The 22,179-nt window shown below is 44.8% G+C and overlaps 2 protein-coding genes across 2 annotated transcripts in view; both read left to right on the top strand.

Moving 5' to 3' along the window:
- LOC120048659 (multiple epidermal growth factor-like domains protein 8) overlaps positions 1–2,776 on the top strand; it is a 32,778-nt gene extending 30,002 nt beyond the window's left edge. The window contains exon 38 of the mRNA XM_038994768.1: positions 63–2,776. Coding sequence (XP_038850696.1) covers positions 63–1,562 — 1,500 coding nt within the window. The 3' untranslated portion in view covers positions 1,563–2,776. The remainder of the gene's footprint in view (positions 1–62) is intronic.
- Positions 2,777–15,612: 12,836 nt separating this feature from the next.
- On the top strand, positions 15,613–22,139 carry LOC120048661 (gastrula zinc finger protein XlCGF57.1-like). The gene is made up of 4 exons (XM_038994769.1): positions 15,613–15,693; positions 18,054–18,335; positions 18,434–18,521; positions 18,704–22,139. Exons 1-4 carry the CDS (start codon positions 15,634–15,636, stop codon positions 20,149–20,151), a joined length of 1,878 nt encoding a protein of 625 aa, XP_038850697.1. The 5' UTR covers positions 15,613–15,633; the 3' UTR covers positions 20,152–22,139.
- The last annotated feature ends 40 nt before the right edge of the window (positions 22,140–22,179 follow it).

Below are 22,179 nucleotides of genomic sequence, written 5' to 3'. Positions count from 1 at the left end.
CACAGTACTTACATGCACTTGTATTTCTTGTTTATTCTCCCTATCTGGAATCCTCAACGCAGTGCGCCAAGTGCAAAGACTCCTTCAATGGCACACCGGTAAACGGGCGCCAGTGTTACCGGCAGTTCAACGTGGACAATGAGTGCTGCTTCGACCCCACCTCTCAGACAAACTGCTTCCACGACCCCACCATCCGCAATTTGCCCAAGGGACGCACCGTCTTCTTCGCTGCCCAGCCAAAGTTCACCAACGTGGACATCCGGGTCACCATCGACGTGACCTTCGGGGAGGTGGAGGTTTACGTGTCCAACTCCCATGACACCTTCATCGTAGAAGTGGACCTCCACACAGGCATCCACGCCATCAAGATCGAGGACGAGTCGGCGGCCCGAGGTGGGGCGAGCGGGGGGGATAAGGAGACGCCTCCATCACCTATGAAGGTGTATGCCAACTCCTCATCCAGCCTGGGTGGGCCCATGCTCCCCAACACCCCCCTGCAGCTCCACGCCAAGCCCCAGGGGGCGGACAGGGAGGTACGGGAGGCCAAGACGGAGGGGCTCATCTCCTACATCACGGTGTGGAAGCCCCAGACGGTGCTGATTGTTCGAGGTGTCCGTGACCGCGTGGTCATCACCTTCCCCCATGAGGTCCACTCCCTGAAGTCCAGCCGCTTCTACATCGCCCTGCGCGGTGTAGGCACAGATGAGAGACGGGGCGAGTCCCAGGGCCTGCTCTTCCTCCGCCAGGACCAGGCCCACATCGACCTGTTCGTCTTCTTCTCTGTTTTCTTCTCCTGCTTCTTCCTCTTCCTCTCCGTCTGTGTCCTCCTCTGGAAGATCAAGCAGTTCATGGACTTCCGCCGAGAGCAGAGGCGTCATATCCAGGAAATGACCAAGATGGCGTCCAGGCCCTTCGCCAAGCTCACCGTCTATTTGGAGCCAGAGGAGCCCCAGCTCATCTACCTGCCCTCCACAGGGGGCGGAGGGGTGGGGGGCAGTGCCGTGTCCCTGGCCCATGCACGCACAGGCAAGCTGGGGGGCGTTGTAGTTGGCCAGAGGGGGCGAGCTGGAGCCGTCTCCTACAAACACGAGCCAGGCTCCGGCCCCACCGTCCACCACCACCACCACCTTACCCTGGGTGGAGGGGGCAACAGTGGGCAACATCTGCCCCTGCATTACCTCAACACCCACCACTATGTCCCCACCAACACCACGGCCTCACACCACCACCACCACCCATCCTCCCACAGCGGCTACCAGCACTTCTGCCGCTCCGACCCCTTCCTCTCCCAGCTCATGGGCTTCTCCTACTCCACCTTCAAAGTGGGGCCAATCACCCTGGAGCCCACGGACGATGGCATGGCCGGGGTGGCCACGGTCCTCATCCAGCTGCCGGGGGGCATCCTGGCCCCTAATCGCGCCTGCCTGGGGTCCGCCCTGGTCACACTACGGCAGAACCTCCAGGAGTACTGTGGTCACGGCAATGGAGGGGGACACCCCGGGGCGGGAGGGGGGCGCAAAGGCCTGCTAGGGCATCAGCACCTCACCACCATGGCTATGTAGAGGGGGAGGGGGGGAGAAAGTGGATGAGAGAGAGGGGTATGTGGTGGGGTGGTAATAACATGTTAAGAGGTTAGAAGAGAGATGGGGAGTTACGTGAAAAAGGCCATACAGGAGAAAGTTGTATAAGAGCCTGTTGAAGTTGATAGGATCATACCTGTATTTACACTGTTTCAATATTGATTGTCTTTTATTCCGTTATGTATCGCTTTATTTCAAACTCTATACGTGAATAGAATGCACTACAACTGCACGTTATATCAGCTCAACCATTCAGTTGCATCCTGTCTGCGTCCGCTATTGAGCTATGAGTGCAGCCGACAACCAGACGCATAGACAGACTTTTGCTGCACTGTCGTTTTTTTGGAATGACCAATAAAAGTAGGGATGATAACTACTGGCGTTGGAACCAACATGTGCTTTATACCCCAAAAAGTAGCAATCAAACATTGCCATTAAAAACAAGAGATAGAAGGCTTAGTCCACCTGGATGTGCAACATCGAATTGACAGGATAGGATTAAAGAAAGTGATGCTTGTTTGTCAGATGTTTTTTATATCATGGCAGTAATGATGAGTGATGTTAATATATGGCAGGCTTTTAAGCTACGTGTCTGTTTATTAACTCAAAACCCTAAGTATATATTTGTACATGTTCATTCACACGACCTGTTACATGGTTCTTTATCGGTTTCTGTTGTATTTGTTCTCTGCTCGTCTGTCTTCAGTTCTTATGCATTTGTGAACTCCCAGGACTACACTAAACAATCCTGTTGTGTATCGTCTCCACTTTTGACACATTTCATGTCTGTTTTAAATAGATTTAGTTACAAATGAAGGATTTAACTAGGTTATCAGACTTCTGTCCCTGTAGCCATTTTGTGAGTGAATAACATAACACACTATGTATTGTTTAGTTTCTAAGGCTTTTATTTCAGTTCTTTGATATGAACTGTATGTTAACTTTTATGGTTTTGTTTTTAGCTCTTTTGATTGGATGATTTTTATCAGCCAATGAGGGCTATGATTAGAACTGAATTAACTTTTTGGATTTGTCTTGTTACAAATGGAACAAGAAAACAATTACAGTATGTGGAACAAAAAAAATTATGGAAATTGTCAGATTATAATGGAGACAAAGGAAAGCGACAAGATATGTGCAAAGCTACATCTTCCTGGTGAAAGATAACATGAATGAAAAAGGTGTTTTATTTTCAAGGAGGGTGTGGCATTTTTTGTTAGATGTTTTTTGCACTCTTAAGACATAATTTTCCTTCTGTTTCTCATATGAATCACTACAAGATGAATCCCCCCATTATCTTGGAACAATCTGAATGGTGCTACTGGTGTAAGAAATTGTATTAGATATTGGTAACTTGTTTTAACAACTTCTCAACATTAGCTATAGTTGACACAACATGCACACACCCCCTCTTTCTCTTGGACATATGCTGGTCTCATTAGACGACAACCACCGACACACACAACTCCCCTCCCCCATGACAATCACAGACACACACAACTCAAGGTTGGAGCACAAGACAAAGGACTGTGGGAAGAGCCAATGGAATGTCGACATCAGGCCCGGACAGGACAACCCACGACCCAGATCGACCAATCGGAAGGCCAGACGACAAGATCAACCTACTTTGCTAGTTGTCTATATAATCTGAATGTACTGTTTAGAGCGCTCTCTTTTCCTGACGATTCCATACGAATCAGACAGAAAGGGCCGTGTGCACGATGTACTAAGATATTTTTACATGTAATTAAACGGCCTTATTATACAAATATCCACCTCGTCCTATGTCTCCACTTGATCTCCTGTCTCCAGTAAACGTTTTATCAACAGAAACTTGGTAGCAGAGGATGGTTATTAGACACCTTTGATTTCGGTCCATAGAAAATTGATCAGACAGGAGACGCGTGGGAGAAAGATTCCAGAAGGAGAGGTGACCTGTTTTGAAGGAGAATCGCGATTCAACTCACCCAGGAAACTGATCAAAAGAGCTCGAAACTAAAAGGTGAGCAGATGCCTGTTTAATCAAAATCTGTATATTGTATTATAGCCAATATTTAAATTCAATGATCAGAAGTACTGTGGTGAGTGTGAATTGTTGCTAAATTTATGTGGAATTGTTTAGAATCTAAGGCATTGTGTAAAGATATCTAAGTATTAATAGGTCAAAGACTTGTTCACATAGTCTGGCACTACTCGGTATGCTGATCGAGTAGGTGTACAGTGAAGAATAAGCTTTAAAAGGATTCACATAGTCGGGCCATACCTGACAGTCGATCAGCTAGGGGTTACCGTGAAGAATCCATAATTATGAGATCCAGATAGTCGGGCAATAGTTAGATTGGCAATCAGCTAAGTGTTACCGTGAGGACCCATAAAAAAAAAAAAATAATAATAATTCAAAGACTTGTTCACATAGTCTGGCACTACTCGGTATGCTGATCGAGTAGGTGTACAGTGAAGAATAAGCTTTATAAGGATTCACATAGTCGGGCCATACCTGACAGTCGATCAGCTAGGGGTTACCGTGAAGAATCCATAATTTAGAATAGCTATTTAGCTAGGTGTTACCGTGAATCTAATGTGATATTGTATGTGTAAGTTGTGTTGGCGCAATGTGGGGGATTGAACATTCCACGAGACCGATTGCTACTAATTAGCCATATGCTAAGTTGAGGCTGTGTTAAAGTGACCGCCGAGTCAGAATGTGTGAGCTGCTGTGAAGCAGCTATTTTTCTGCTGATATAGTTGACCTGATTTTTCCCTCTCGTGCTGTTGGTAAATCCTTAAGGGTTAGAATTAATTTGACAATTATTTTAGAAGCGCTAGAATATACTAGTATATTGTCCCAAAAGGAAATTTCTGAAATGTTTTGGCAAAGTATTTAATTAATCGAAAAAGTTCAAATTAATCGAAAAAAGTTAAAAGCAATAACAACTTTCGAATAAAAGATCCTATAATTGTCATTCCAATTATATAAGGAGCGCTTGAATTCATTAGTATATTGTACCAAAAGGACAGTTCTGAAATATTTTGCCAAAGTATTTAATTAATTGAATAAGCGAAAAGCAATAATAATTTTTGAATATAAGTACCTAAAATTGTCATTCCAATTATATCAGGAGCGCGTGAATATATTAGTATATTGACCCAAAAAGATATAGCTGAAATATTGTTGGAAAACGAAAATAATTCATCGAATACATGGTAATAAAATTCTTTGTGCACGCGGGTCGGACACGAGATTGGTGGGTGTTAGAGCTAAGGATACATCGCTGGTTTCGATCAGTGACGGGCTAAAAGTATACAAAGATATTAATAGACCCAGACATAGCTTAACGACAAAATGACCACGACTATCGTCCCCAAACACAAATTCAATGAATACTTAGATCAGAGAATGTAAGACAGAGCAGGGGGGAGACTACAATACAAAGCCATTAAAAGGATCTGGGAAAAAGTGAGGCTAAAATGGACGCAAGAAGGTTACCTTAGTGGGGCGGCCCCATCAAAAGGGCAACTCCTCACTATGGAGAAAGAATTAGAGGAAGCAGTGAAGGAAGGGATACAAAGTGAAGTTGAAAAGAATAAGAGTCACTTATTTAAAAAGGAAGGAACAAAGCATAGGGAAAGAGCAGAGGCTGAGCTGAAAATAGGAATTTGGGCAATTGAAGAAATTAGAAGAGCACTCCCTTACAGGAAACCTGACATGATGGGGGTGGCCACTGAAGCCCCATCTGACACCAAAGAGGGCAGGCCCAACAATAATGACGCCCCACCTACCACCACAGTCGCCCCATCGGCCCCAACCCAACTATACCCGGAACTGCCACAGGGAGAGAAAATAACACCACCTCCCTATTCTCAAAATCCATTCAGCCACCTCCCTCAAAACCCTTTTTTGACCCCTGCTGTGGTACAGGCACCGGTGTTTGTGGTGCATGAAGGACACCTAAAAGGAAGCATGACTTTGGGGATCCAAGAAGGGCAACTCGTGTGTGAAGAGAGGCCTGATCATCGAGAAAGGGAGGAAAGGGATAGAGCATACACACAGGGACGTGGGGGGGGTTCGAACCCTGCCTCACTACAGGGACACGGTGGGTCTCTACCAACCTACCCACAAGGACGGGGTAGTGGGTCTCAACCAGGCCCTTTGAAGAGAGAAGACAGAGAGCTGATTCAGTTTTCTTCCACTCCAAACCCAGATTGGTTCAGAAACAGAACACAGGGGGATAGTCTAATAGTCTCTGAAGGGTCATGGTCGTCACCAGGACAATGTTCCTCTGGGGCCTCATTAAGAAGGAACCACAGCAAGGACGATGAAGGTGAGAATAAAACAGGACAAGATGAAGAGGAGGTGGAGCGAGACCTCAGGGAGTCAGTGGCACTGGCCAGATCTATGATAGAAGATGCTGAACGTGGAGAGGGCTCGTACCATATAAAAGGGGTAATGATGGGGAAGGTGACGGATTTGGTCGAACCTATTAGACAGTCCGTACGTCTCAGGGAACAGAACAGCAGGGGTGTCTCGTCCAGGGCAGATTGGGATCCCAAACATAGGGGACGAGGAGGGTCGGAGATGCAGATGCCGTTGAGGCCCACTCCGGACGGAGGGCATGAAGAATACCAACCCTGGAAAATAACAGACCTTACCACTTTGATGGGACAATTACCCAGCCTGCATGGGGGTGCCTCTGCATGGCTCCTTCAACTGCAAACACTGACGTCAGGCCTACGGCTCTGTCTAGGTGACATGAGGGCCCTTCTGGCTAGAGCAACAGACCATACCACCATGAGTGCTCTGATAAGAGAGGCAGATCTTGCCACAGCCCCGGCTGCACTGGCCCAGGAAGATTTCCGAGCGGAATTGTGGGCAGTGTTGAGAAGGGCATATCCCACAGAACGAAACCATGCAACCCTTTCATCATTCACCATCAATCCAGGGGAACAACCGGCAGCCTATCTCGACAGAGCGAAGACCACATGGAGAACTGTTCATGAAGAACCATATGACCATACTGGCACCACGATCAGCATGTGGAAGGAGATGGTGGTGAGCGGTGCTCCAATGGAGGTCCGAACTAAACTTAGGGCCACGGTGGGGTTAATGGCACTTCCCCAGGCTCAGTTCAATTCCCATGTGCATCATCACATCACCCAATACAATAAGGATAAGGGAGGGGCTGAAACACAAGTCCAGTCCCTACAGGTACAACTTTTGAAACTACAATTGAAAGAGGCCCAGAAAGGAGAAAAACCCAAGAAACAAATGGTGGCTGAAGATCAACAAGACATATCACAAATCATTGAAAAAACGGTTTCACAAATGATACAGCAAAAACAACTACCCATGGCACCACAGGGACCTCCCTTGCCAGCACCCGGGATGGAACAACCTGTCCCGATGGCCGCACAACCATACTATTACCCACCACAACCAGGCTATCCGTCTACATGGGGACAACAACCAAGGAACACTGGACCCTGGGGGAGCTGTTACAATTGTAAGCAGACAGGACATATGGCTCGTCTGTGTCCATACCCAGTGACAGCGGCCCAAAACCAGTGGATGGCAAACAGGGCACGAGGATACGCCCCTAGACCGAGAGGGGGAGTCAGGCCAATGATGTACCAACCACGTGCAGCCCAGCAACCTGCATACAATCACCCAAACCCAGACCCAAATCAGCAACCACCTCCTCCTTTCCAGGGCATGTCAGATGAATATGCCCCATGGTCCTGAAGCTGCCCACCACCACAGAACGAGAATGGGGGTCAACATTTTCCACTACACACCGAACCAACTATCATGTGTGAGGTGGAGGGAGTGACCCACCAATTTTTGGTAGATACAGGATGTACGTATTCTGCCATAAGATCTCGTCAACCACTCTCTTCGGAAACAATACAGGTGGTGGGGGTATCAGGAACACCCGAAGCACAAAACAAGACTATTCCATTGCTTTTTTCATGGGGCCCTTCCAATTTGAAGCATCAGTTCCTATACTGTCCCAATTGTCCAATCAACCTCCTAGGAAGGGATCTACTGTGCAAACTAAAATGTTCAATTTACCTCACTGAGAAGGGTGTGGAGGTCTCCATTGATCCTATTCCCTCAACACCAAATCATCCCGTCAGTGTACTGATGTTACCTATCATCCCAACCCCTGTGTTGTCAGCAACACAAGAAATCTATTGGCTAAAATGCATTGAGACAGGTCCTGGGACCCTGGAGGTCCAGTTTAAGTTCAATCAACTGAAATCACAGATCTATGCATTACACCCATACAAGACCCCACAAGCTGAAATTCACTGTACATTGAATGTGACAGACAATGACGTGAATACATACATTGATGACTGGGATGAGAACATGATGCACCTAACGCCATCCATCAGGTGTTGCACCATTGTGTGTGGACAAGAGGGGGTGGCAGCACCAGTCATCCTACCACCTCATTTGAAATCCTGGTACCTACTAGGGGAGGAGTCAGCTCCCCATGTTACACTAGCGGTGGGAAACGGTTTCGAAGCAAGGAGCCTGGGCCCTATGATCAGACAAGCATCCAAACTTCAGTGGGAACCCACCCAAACACCGGGAATACACAAGGCCACCACTGAAAACATGTGGAGGTTCATGACTGTTGACACTGAAGAACACTGTCTTCCAGAACGACTGACCCTGCCAAGACACCATGGTAAGCCATACACTGACCACCCGTCTACCAAAGCATTGATCTCCACCATAGATGAAAGGTTATGGACTCACACCCCTTTTGATGTGGGCCAACTACAGGTGGAACCAGTCACCATCACTCTACTGAACCCAGATCAAATACCTATCTACCGAACTCAATACCGTTTGAAACCCGAACAGATCATGGGGATCGAACCGACCATTGATGGGTTACTGAGAGCACAGGTTATCTATCGAACTGTATCTCCATGGAACACGCCGATCCTACCAGTGCTGAAAGCTGGAGGAGAAACATACCGGATGGTTCAAGACTTCCGAGCAGTAAATGACGTTACTGCACCTATAGACCTACCTGTCCCTGACCCTCACATCACTCTGAGCAATCTGTCTCCAAAACACCAATACTTCACGGTGGTGGATCTGGCTAATGCTTTCTTCAGCATCCCACTTGATGAAGCCTCTCAGCCACTCTTTGCTTTCACGTATGAACATCAACAGTACACTTATTTTGTTCTTCCACAGGGTTATAGGTGTTCACCCGGAATATTCAATCATATCCTTAAGACACACCTGGCAGAGTTGAAAATCCCAGAAGGTGTGATACTGATCCAATATGTAGATGACCTTTTGTTGGGGGCTCCCACTTCTGATCTCTGCCTACAGATGACAAAAACATTACTGGACTTCCTGGCCGTCAAAGGATACAAAGTCAAAATGAGCAAAGTCCAGTCATGTCGCAGAACTGTCCTTTTCCTTGGCAGAGAAATCTCGGGAGAAGGAGCAGGACTCTCCAAAACCCACAGAGACTCTATACTTCATCATCCACGCCCCATCACGGTGTCGGGAATGTTGTCTTTCCTTGGCTTGACAGGGTACAGCCGGACACACATCCCAGACTACACTGCCAGAACTGAGCCACTGAGAGAAATAGTGCGAGAGGCGGGACCAAGGAACCTACACTCGTCATTGACATGGACCACTGAAGCATCAAAGGCTTTTGCACTCTTGAAAACAGATCTCTCAGTGGCAGCAGCATTGACATCACCTGACTACAAAAACAAATTCCATCTGGATGTTTCTGAAAAGGAAGGATTCACATCATCCATCCTTTTTCAGAAACAAGAGGGGGAGAGAAGAGTGTTGATGTATCACTCCTCCAAATTGGACCACATCGAAGTAGGACAAACCACATGTTCCAGGTATGTAGCTGCAGTGGCAAAAGCTATTGAAAAAACAGCCCATTTGGTAATGTGCCATCCATTGGAAATACACACCCACCATGGGGTTGCAGCATATCTGATGAGCAAAGAATTCACGTTCAGCGCTGAAAGAAAAACGAAAATCCAGAATAAATGCACACAATCACACATCACATTTGTCAACACTGACAAAAACATGGCAGACGCACTCAATGCTGAAGAAGGTCTACCCCACTCCTGTGCAGAAAGAGCTGCACAGGAACTGAAACTGAGACCTGACCTGGGGAACGAACCACTCATCAACCCGGACCTATGGTTATACACAGATGGATGCTGCTATAGAGGAGAGGAAGGGAACATAGCAGCATACGCAGTGGTGCAGCAGCTCCCGGATAGATCACATGTGACTTTGGAATCTGCCATCATCACACAACCTGCATCAGCCCAGTTAGCTGAAATCATAGGTTTGACACAAGCTCTGGAAAGAGCTGAAGGAAAGACTGTAAACATCTACACCGACTCAGCATATGCTCATGGAGCAGTCCATACTGATGGACCACAATGGGTTAGACGCAATTTCACCACCACAGGAAACCTGCCAATCAAACACAAGACACAGATGGAAAAACTGATTAAATCAGTCTCACTACCTAAGAAGGTGGCCATCATGAAGTGTAAAGGACATCAACAACTGAAAAACAGAGTCAGCGAGGGAAATGATGCAGCTGACAAAGCAGCCAAGAAAGCTGGTGGATACACCCCGAGACAAATGATACTTCAGATCCAACCAGCTCGGACTGAGCTCACAGGGCAACACATAAAAGAACTCCAGTTTTCAGCAGGACCCTATGAACACTCAGTATGGGGACAGAAAGGGGCCACCAAAGGACCTGATGAACTGTGGAGATGCCATGATGGCAGATTAGTGGCCCCTGCAAACCTCTGTCCAGAACTAATACGAGAAGCACATGGGCCCACACACGAAGGCAAACTGAAGACTTTACAAAAGGTGTCCCACATCTGGTGGCACCCCCACATGAAAGACATGACAGATTTGTTTTGTGACGAGTGTAGCATTTGTGGTAGCCATAATCCAAAGAAACCATATCAAACGCCCATGGGTTCATACCCAGTCCCAAATGCTTGTTTTCAGGACATCAGCATAGATTACACAGATATGGGGCAAGATAATGTGACAAATGGAAAAAGGTACCTGTTAGTTATGGTAGACAGGTTCTCTAAATGGGTTGAGGCAATACCAACAGCAAGGGAGGATGCAAAATCAGTCATTAAGTGGCTGCAAACCGAACTCATACCAAGGTATGGAGTCCCCAGGCAAATCAGATCCGACAATGGATCCCACTTCAGTAATAAACACCTGAGACAGGTGGAGGAGAGATTTGGCATTGTACACAAATTTGGGTCAGTGTACAAGCCCCAATCGCAGGGCCTCGTGGAGCGCTCAAATCAGACCCTTAAGGCTAAGATAGCTAAGGTATGTGCAGGTTCGAAGTTGACGTGGGTTGAAGCCCTGCCCCTGGCATTGATGGCCATGAGAGCCTCGCCAGGTGCAGGCACCCATCTCTCTCCTCATGAGATAATGACTGGTAGGGTCATGCCTGGTCCACCGAGGGAGGGAGGTCATATGCCCGCCCTTGATGTACAACAAATTGTAATGTCTGAATATGTGAGAAAACTGACGGAACTGTCTGCAGCTCTCTCCAAACAGATTCACAAGGTCCAGGAGGGGGAGCTGACGGGAGATACGGCATCACTGAAGGTAAAAGTTGGTGACTGGGTAAGGGTGAAAGTCCACAAGAGAAAGTGGCTAGAACCCAGGTGGACTGGACCGTACGAAGTGAAGGAGGTTACTTCACACTCAGTCCAGGTCAAAGGTAAATCGGGCGCACCTTGGCATCACCTTACACATTGTACACCAGCCCCAACTCCTTCCAGAACTCTGACTGAAGTCAGGGCCGATTTGGCCAATCTCAATTCGACTCCAAACAAACAAACCTTAGTTGGTGAAAATGGGACGCCAGCCCCAGTTTCCACGAACTAAGGCTATTCACTTAGGACCGGGATATCTCACTCCCTGGGAAAGAATGGGAATTTCAGGTCCCTTGTTTGTTATTTTCATAATCATTACTGGAGTGTCCCTAGGAACTCTCACATGGCTCATACAACAGCTCACACATCCACCCCTCTCACATCTTACAACCACTAATGACACGTCTAACATTACCCTCGATCTCACCAGTCCTGCCATACACAAACGAAGCACTACAACCACAGACCAACCCTGCACTCCAACAGAGGTTAGAAGCACCACCTTATGTGTACCCGTTAATGCGACCACCACCATTACACTGTCTTGGGGGTTATTGGGAAAAGCTAGGAATGGCCTGGGAGGGCATGCATTGGAGTACACCAGATTTAACTGGTATATGACAAAAGGGGGGTTTCAGGAGTGGTCATGGAAGAGCTTGGTCGCTGAGACGGGTCCTGATTGGTCCAGATATTCATCAGGGCAAGCAGTTCTTATCTGGCGACAAAGATTATCATTGACTAGGACTAAATTGCGTAATTGGGGTTTATCACTAATTATCCGACCAGGTACTGGGACGGGTTGTCAGGATTTCATACTAGCACCTCAGGTAGAGTCTAGCAAGGATCTACTCTATTGGCCATTAAAAATTTGCATTACACAGCAGGCTCAGCCCTCTGCTATTTCTGACCGGTTTACTGTTTTAACATCTAAGGGGAAGGGTGAGTGGGGTCCTATTAATATGGTCACCACTCCTACCACCCCTGATGATACCATTCTTACTGTCACCGGAATCTCAGGTTTCACTAACAATTGGCTTTTATTGACTGAACAAGCAGCTAACACAACCCTGAAAAGCTGTGTTGTTTGCATGGGAGCTAGACCATTGCTCCGCATAGTCCCAGCCGCTATTAGCGGAGACTGTCTAATGCCCCTTATGGACAGAGACAACCCACCTGAGAAGTGTTCACAGTGGGACGCTGTTTATCCAGTAGTCACCACAGTGGTCAAGAAACCGATATTCTCCTCCAGTGTGGCTAGAGCTAATTTTACATGCATAACCATGACAGTTGGAGGGACATTGTTGGGTAAGCTCCCTGCTAGTTGGTGCTTGTACACTCACATGCTCACGGAAATCTTTAAACCAGTGTCTAGAGCTGATGTGTGGTGGTGGTGTGGGGGAACTAGTCTGTTTGACAGACTTCCCCTCAATGCCACTGGTACCTGTGCACTTGTAACTCTTTTGTTGCCCATCTCTGTTTACCCCATAGGCGTCCAAGATCTGCTCACCCGTATACAAGCCCTGGGTCCTGAATATTGGCCTATCAGGACCAAGCGCACGGTGGGCCCTTCTGCTGGGGACCCAACTTACATTGATGCAATTGGCGTCCCCAGGGGGGTACCAGATAAGTATAAATTGGTTGACCAAGTGGCCGCAGGTTTTGAATCATCATTTTGTTGGTGGTGTACAGTTAATAAAAATGTGGACAGAATTAACTACATTCATTTTAATGTCCAGAAACTGGGCAATTGGACTCAACAAGGCTTCGAGGCGGTCCATGGACAATTGGCAGCTACGTCCCTGATGGCATTTCAAAATAGAATCGCGGTTGATATGTTATTGGCTGAACGAGGGGGGGTCTGTGCAATGTTTGGTGAACAGTGTTGTACTTTCATTCCCAATAACACAGCTACGGATGGGAGTCTGACTGTAGCATTGGAGGGACTTCGTACCCTTAATGGTAAGATGAAACAGCATTCTGGAGTGGACACTTCTATGTGGGACTCATGGATGGATGCTTTTGGTAAATATAAGACGCTGGTTTCCTCTATCCTAGTATCAATTTCCGTTTTTGCGGGCATTCTTGTACTTTGTGGATGCTGTTGCATTCCATGTGCGCGCACGCTTGCTAGCCGTGTTATAACTGCCGCCATAGACCCTAATCAGGAAAGGGCCCAAATGTTTCCATTGCTTGATGATGGGGAAGCTGGACCTGTCTATCTATTTGAGGACTAAGATACTTTTATGTCACGTCTCTTGTGAGACGTGAAGAGGGGGAATCAAAATTTGTCTTCTGACAAATTTTATCCCATAGCTTTGTCTTTTTTACTTTTATGTCACGTCTCTTGTGAGACGTGAAGAGGGGGAATCAAAATTTGTCTTCTGACAAATTTTAACTAGTTTATTCACGTCTATAAGACGTGAAGAGGGGGATTTGTAAGAAATTGTATTAGATATTGGTAACTTGTTTTAACAACTTCTCAACATTAGCTATAGTTGACACAACATGCACACACCCCCTCTTTCTCTTGGACATATGCTGGTCTCATTAGACGACAACCACCGACACACACAACTCCCCTCCCCCATGACAATCACAGACACACACAACTCAAGGTTGGAGCACAAGACAAAGGACTGTGGGAAGAGCCAATGGAATGTCGACATCAGGCCCGGACAGGACAACCCACGACCCAGATCGACCAATCGGAAGGCCAGACGACAAGATCAACCTACTTTGCTAGTTGTCTATATAATCTGAATGTACTGTTTAGAGCGCTCTCTTTTCCTGACGATTCCATACGAATCAGACAGAAAGGGCCGTGTGCACGATGTACTAAGATATTTTTACATGTAATTAAACGGCCTTATTATACAAATATCCACCTCGTCCTATGTCTCCACTTGATCTCCTGTCTCCAGTAAACGTTTTATCAACACTGGATACACTACACAAAACAACCATTAGACTACAAAATGATTGGTCATTCAGATAGATTTCTCATTTACATGTATTTAATCAAATATATAACAAAAATAACAGCTTTCTTGTTTAGTAGCATTGCTCCTAATTAAGGAAAATTGTAACACTATCTTCAGCTACCCTCGAGTCTGGGCACAAGCATTATTAGACTGGTTACATTTTTCTTGTCTTGTATTTGTTTACCTGAGTAACTTTTTTACAGTTTTCATTTGCTCGTTTTTTTTTTTTTTTTTTAAAGAAGAGAACAAGTGATGTACATAAGATGGTTGGTTGCCTGCCAGGCTCTTTGTCCTGGTGATGAGTAGGCTACGATATTAAAAGTCCAGGAAAGATGGCACACTTCTGTGATTTTCTTGTGCATGTTTCCTTTTAAGTGGAATAAGAGAGACGTCGGTTGAGGAAGACTAATTTTATGCAATTCATGTCAGTTCAACACATATCATTGAAATAGCGTCAAATTCCTTGGTTGAAGACCATTTTATCCTGTTACGTCATCGGTGGGGGAAGACTATAGGCGTTCGAAAATTCGCTCTGGCTATCTCCCATTTCAGAGCGCAGAATAACTGATGCATTTACGAACGCTCAACACCCGTTGAATAGGGCCGGTGTCAGCAAACTGAGAAAAAAAACTTAATTCAGTTGTTGCCAGCAGCACAGTTACAGTCATCAACGCTCTGGATAACATGAAAACCGCATAACCAGCTCTGCTAGGGCAAGTAAAATGGTCAGAGTGAGGTGTTATATCAATTGTTTTGGAAGTAACTAGCTAACGTTAGCCAGTTAGCTTGGGTGCTTGACTGCCGTTGTGAGGTCAGAAGGCTCGGATCAACCCTACTCCTCGGCCAGAGCGTCCAGTGTGCGCTCTAAACGCTCCGACAGCGAAAAGCTCTGAATTTACTAAAGGACAATATGACAGTTAAATAAAGGTTAAATTTACCCACCAAAAAAGTATAAATCCTCTAAATTTACTAACGCCCCGATCGCACTCCAGAGTGAAATACGAACGCACTCTATAATGGACACTCCTGGCCTGCAGTGCAAACCGTTTTTTTCCTAGCCACCGTGTTTCTACACCTGCATTGCTTGTTGTTTGGGGTTTTAGGCTGAGTTTCTGTACAGCACTTTGATATATCAGCTGATGTAAGAAGGGTTATATAAATTGATTTGATAGGCTATTTAATTTCAGAATGTGTTACAGTTAGGTTAAGGGTCAGATTTTGATTATATTGGCTCATTGTTTTCAGGTCAGTAGGTACCCACACTTTTCTGCGAGTGTCCCTTATAAAATCCTCATCAATCAGCAGACTAAATCTTTCTACATGATTACCTGATTGGTCAGTTTACACCCATGCCAAGGAAGTGCAAACAGAGTTCTTCCGGTCACTGTGTTTGGTTTGAATCGAAGAAGGTAAGTGAAGTTATTTTGCCCGTGAACGTTTTGTGTAGAAAACAAATGTTTACTCTCATCGTTGATGTCTTTAAACGTTAGGTGGGTGACCATTGTCAAATGTAGCTGAACAAGCTAAGTAGGAAGCTGCGTAATTTGGTTTATCCAAGTTTCGCCAAAACCACGCCACGTGATATGTGTTTTTGTAGCTAGCCGCTTTAAACAAAAAATGCCATCTTCTAGCTAGATTCTAGACCGCCATATCCGTAAGTTAAATTAAACGCCGTTTGAAATGGCTGCCTGTCCCTTTTTATTAGCCAGGCAACAGCACACATACGCCAGGTCTAATTGAGTTGTTTAAACTAGGTAAACAATTCGTGTTAACCACTTAATGTTTTGATTTGTTGGGTTTAAATGATTCTGTAATGGCTTACTGGTGTTTATATCGCCAGAAAAAAACTGCTAGTACATATCCCTACAAATCGTGGCTTAATTAAGTAATAACTGCAGAAAATGTATTTTCAAATATTATAATTTCAGTCAAATTAATTTAAAATGTAATACGCATACTAATAAAGAAACCTTGACGTGTAAGCGATAACACGTTAGTTCAGGAAATTAAGAAATTGATCAAAATGCTGGAATTAATTAACTATGCAAAGCTGTGTGCATTAAGAAAATACACTGAACATGCAACCATTTCTAAGATTTTACTGAGTTAAGGAAATAAGTCATTTGAAATACATTCATTGGGCCCTATGAATTTCACATGACTGGGAATACAGATATTTGTCTGTTGGTCACATATACATACAAAAAAATGGTATGGTCGTGGATCAGAAAATCTGACTATATTGAGTTGATCAGGCTGTTGATTGTGGCTTGTGGAATGTTGTCCCACTCGTCTTCAATGGCTGTGTGAAGTTGCTGGATATTGGCGGAAACTGGAACACGCTGTTGTACACAACGATCCAGAGCATCATAAACAGGCTCAATGGTTGACATGTCTGGTGAGTATGTAGGCCATGGAAGAACTGAGACATTTTCAGCTTCTAGGAATTGTGAAGAAATATGAGGTGAATGTGGCGGATGAATGGCACGACAACGTGCCTCAGGATCTTGTCACTGTATCTCTGTGCATTCAAATTGCCAAAGATAAAATGCAGTTGTGTTCATTGTCTGTAGCTTATGCCTGCCCATGCCATAACCCCACCGCCACCATGGGGCACGTTGACATCAGCAAACCGCTCGCCCACACGCCGTACACGCTGTCTGCCATCTGCCCGGTACAGTTGAAACCAATGTCACACTCCCTCAACTTGAGACACCTGTGGCATTGTTGTATGACAAAACTGCACCTTTTAGTGGCATTTTATTGTCCCCAGCACAAGGTGCACCTGTGTAATGATCATGTGGCTCAGTTGGTAGAGCATGGCGCTTGCAACGCCAGGGTTGTGGGTTCAATTCCCACGGGGGGACCAGGGTTCAATTCCCACGGGGGGACCAGGATGAATATGTATGAACTTTCCAATTTGTAAGTCGCTCTGGATAAGAGCGTCTGCTAAATGACTTAAATGTAAATGTAAAATGTGTATGGTCCCATGTGGCTCAGTTGGTTGAGCAGGGTGCTTTCAACACCAGGGTTGTGGGCTCAATTCCCACGGGGGACCAGTACGGAGAAAAAAACTATGAAATGTATGCACTCATGACTAATTCGCTCTGGATAGGTGTCTGCTAAATGACTAAAATGTAAATGTAATCATGCTGTTTAATCAGCTTCTTGATGTACCACACCTGTCAGGTGGATGGATTATCTTGGCAAAGGAGGAATGCTCACTAACAGGGATGTAAACAAATTTGTGCAATTTGAGAAATAAGCTTTTTGTACATATGCAAAATTTGTGATCTGTTTTAGCTCATGAAACATAGGACCAACACTTTTGCGTTTTATATTTTTGTTCAGTGTAGATGCCTTGCTCAAATAGAATCCTGTCTCTAATAATGGCCTATTATGTAGAGTGATTTAATAAAATAAATGCCTGTGCCAATTTAAGACGACTAGTCTTGTTAGTTGAGTGATTCAAATTTTGGCTAATAATGCAGAATTGTGTGTAATCATCATTGCTTAGCAGCCTAAGTCTGCAGTGTTTGTGTGTGTGTATAGGCTGTTTTGGTCCCGGATACTCTTTTCATGGCACTTTGATACAAAGTGATTTTCATAGCGGGTAAGGAGAGAATTTTCCTAGCCTTAACCACAGTCTCCTAACCTGCTACAAAAATGTCGAAGTGCCATGAGAAGAGTTTCCCTTACGGTTCCTGACCTAGTCTAGCTTGTCTTGGTTAATGAGCATCAGCCGGAAACTGCTTCTCTTTTTACTCAGAATGCCAGTAAGGAGGATATTAGAGGCACTTTAGTCAACAAGATGAAGATCAAACAACGTTCAAAAACTAAACTACTGCACAAAAAAACCATGGGGACTAAACGCCATGGAAACCTGGGTATAACACAAACAGAACATGACCCACAGTCAGGTGATGACTCCACCGGCAGAGATGAATCAGATTGTACTCAAGCACTCTCAAAGAGCACCAGCTCAAATCATCATTCAGATTCTAGTCCACTCCACAAGGATCCTGTGGTAGTGCTAACCAGGTTGGCTGAGGTAAGTAGGATTAGTGTTTTCTAATGTGTAGTATTGTGGCAAGATCATTAAGATTGTTAATGCATACTTGTAGTTTCTGTATCTTTCTAATCCATAAGGTGGTGGTTAAGACACTTCTGAGAGATATTAAAGTGTGTTTGGTGAAGGAGGAGACGGATGTCAGGAGGGATGAAGACAACCATGGAGGCAGGACATACTGTTTAACATACTCCAGTCTACTCCCAACAGTGCAGTTTAAATGGGTGATGGTTATTGGAACATTCATATTAATATCGGCAAGGACTATTGAATGAGGAAAATTACATTTGTCATTTTTTTTCTCCCCTCTTATCGTACCCATCTCTTCTCCCTCTATCCCTCACTCTCAGGTTCTCCTCAGTTCTTTCCTTGTCCACACTGCACCATCTCCTTTACTGACTGTTACTTCCTGGAGAACCACATCAAGACCAAACACCAGAAGCAGTACCTGGCCATGTTGAAAAGCCAAGTCTCAAAGAGTAAAAGAGTGTACGGCCCCACACACAGCTGTCCCCACTGTAGCTGCATGTTCCATACACCACGACAGCTAGACATCCACACCCGCCAGGCCCACCCCTCTGCCCGTCCCCAGAAACCTGCCCCTCCCCGGAGAACTGGCCGTCCCCACAGGGTTCAGGAGAAATTCCACACCTGCCCACAGTGTTCCCGCAGATTCAAGTACCTGGGCAGCCTGCTGAAGCACTGCAAGAGTTTGCACAAAATGGCCGTTGTTCTCACCAATGGACACATCAGTTGCGCAGACTGTGAGAAGAGCTTCGAGAATTGCTGGGGCCTGGGGCCTCACCGGTGTCATGAACCAGAGGGCAATAAACCTAAGTACGCTAAACAGATGGTCATTAAGGAAGTCGGCTTCCAATGCTTAGATTGTGGCAAGATCCTCACTACTCCTACAAGCCTGAACACTCACATGCGCATCCACACTGGAGAAAAGCCTTATGTCTGCAAGGAGTGCGGCAAGCGCTTCTCAGGTACAGGCGCTTACCGTTATCACTTGTTAATACACAATGGGGTCAAGCCATTCAAATGTCAGGACTGCGGGAAGGATTTTAAACAGAAGTACCTCCTCAGGAAGCACATGACTGTTCACTCTGGTGAGAGGAAGTACTCCTGCTCCCAATGCGACAGGCAGTTTGCATACAGGGAGAGTCTGAAGCTTCACCTGCGCACACACTCCGGGGCGAGACCTTTCAAATGTACTGTGTGTGGTAAAGACTTTGCTGACAAAGGTTATTTGAAGATGCATCTGAAGATCCACAACAACCAGAAAAACTACCATTGTGGGGTTTGTGGGCAGAAGTTCATAAGGATTGGGGTGCTGAACGTACACCTGCGCTCACACACCGGTGAGAGGCCTTACCACTGCACAGTGTGTGACAAGCAATTTGCCCGACTCGACCACCTGAAGAACCACCAGCGCACTCACACAGGTGAGAAACCATACACCTGTACCGAGTGCGGTAAAAGCTTCACTCAGTCTGGAGATCTGACCAAACACAAGCGCCTCCACACTGGGGAGAGGCCATTTGAATGTTCTGAATGCCACAAACGCTTTATCTGCTCTGCTTCTCTGACCCTGCACATGAGGACCCACACTCACCGTGACGTAAAGCCATACTCCTGCCAAGAGTGTGGGAAGAGCTTTTATGAACAGAGTCATGTGAACGGCCACATGAAAATCCACAAGGGGAAACGTTATTCCTGCCCCCACTGCTTTATCAGCTTTGCTCGCAAGTCCAACCTCTCCAAACACCTGCTTAGACGTCATAAACCTAAATGATAATGATGTATATTAACATAACACCTTTTATGAAACTCCGTTACTCTTATGAATTAAATGGAGGGGAGTCTGATCTCTTTAGTCAGTGATCGATGTGTGACAACAAATTCTAACTAAATTTTGCCCCCCTGTTTATGATAACTTCACAATGTTTTATCAATCCTCCATTTGGGTCACAGTGAGCTCCGTGTATTGGGACAGTGACACGTTTTGTTTCTCCTGCAGCACTTTGGATTTGAAATGATACAATGACTGAGGTGAAAGGGCAGACTCAGCTTTAATTTGAGGGTATTTTCATCCATATCAGGTGAACCGCTTAGAAAGAACAGGACTTTTTGTACATATCCCCCCATTTTTAAGGGAAACGTTAAATTATTTGGTCCCATATTCCTAGCACGCAATGCTTACATTAGGCTTGTGACTGGATGCGTTTGCTGTTTATTTTGGTTTGTCAGAGTATTTTGTGCTCAATAGAAATTCATGGTAAATAATGTATTGTCACTTTTATTATAAATTAGAATAGTGTATGTGTTCTATATTAGTGGCTACCATGATTACGGATACAACTGAATGAATTGTGATTAATGAGTGAGAACGTTAGAGGCATAAATATCATACCCCCTCAAAATGTTAACCTCCCGTTATTGTAATGGTAAGATGTTAGCATGTCTTGGGGGTATGATATTTGTGCGTCTGTACTCTAGCTTTCTCACTCATTATTCAGGACTATCCGTAATCATTGTAGCATCCAACAAGTTTGTAGAGTAACAATCTTGTTGTAATCAATATGTGCTAGGACAACAGGACCAAATACTACACTTTTGACTACTTTTACTACACAAAAGGAATTTGTACCAATTCTTTTAGCCCCCCCTATTTTAGGGGACTATGTTCAAAAAGTGGTGTAATTTCTAAACAGTTCATATGGATAAAAATACTAATTAAAGCTGACAGTCTACACTTTAACCTAATAATCATTGTATCATTTCAAAAACAAAGTGCTGTAGGTACAGAGCCAAAAGACCAAAACAAAAATTCACTGTCCCAATACTTTTGGAGCTCAGTGTACATTAGGTTGTTACTTTTATTGCTCTCTTGTTTTATGGATGTTTGTTTAACCAGTTCAATGTAATCTACATAATCCCCAAAAGTAATTATCACGAGGGCCATAAATGATAACTAGTAATGTTGCATACTCAAAGAAAGGTAAAAAAAAATATCACTTCTGGTATAAAAAAAAAGTTATAGATTGCTGAGGTGGACACTAGCTCAAGTACACACAGTACAAATATGATACAATTCTGAAATGTTATGTATTTCCTATTTGACAAAATTGTATGAATAGGGCTTTGAAATGACTATTCTTTCTAAATATTGCTTAAATTATAAAATGACACTAAGATTTCATCTTCCTTATAACTGTAAATTACATATTTGTTTAGTGTTAGAGAATTCATATTTTCTGGAGGTTTCGCTTGTTCATAATGTCTGACCCCCATCGCTGTGAACATCTCATAGAGCTCTAGCTTGACTATATTCACTTTTTAGGAACACTCCTTTCATCTCATGTTAATTCAGATTTTAAACAAAAAAGATGTTTAGATTATTGGCTATAAATCAATCTCTGAATGTGCTACTGTAATGAAACCACTGTCCTGCTGCGCTATGATGTAAGGATGGCAGGCATGTGCTTTGTCAGTAGCTGTGATATAGGGTTCAGCCAGGAGTTGGACAGTCGGAAGAGCGATTGAAATGGTAGAAGGGACATCCCAGCTGCAAGTGGTGTAAGATTTCACATCCTATGTCACGCAGGGTCGGAGCTGGTACCAGAACCACACAGGTCCCCAAACAAGGGACCTTATGTCTAAGAGGTTATAAACACCAATTTAAAAAAATATATATATTTGCTCTGTATAAAAATAAATAAGGTATGTACAGAAGATGGTTTCATGAATGATTGACCTGTGGATCAGTAAGTGATAATAAATTCTGAAAGATTATTGTCAGTTTTTTTTTGTTGTTGCTTTG

Source organism: Salvelinus namaycush, chromosome 5 (genome assembly GCF_016432855.1).
Source record: "Salvelinus namaycush isolate Seneca chromosome 5, SaNama_1.0, whole genome shotgun sequence".
In the NCBI taxonomy this organism is placed as follows: domain Eukaryota; kingdom Metazoa; phylum Chordata; class Actinopteri; order Salmoniformes; family Salmonidae; genus Salvelinus; species Salvelinus namaycush.
This window is presented reverse-complemented; position numbering and strand designations above follow the sequence as displayed.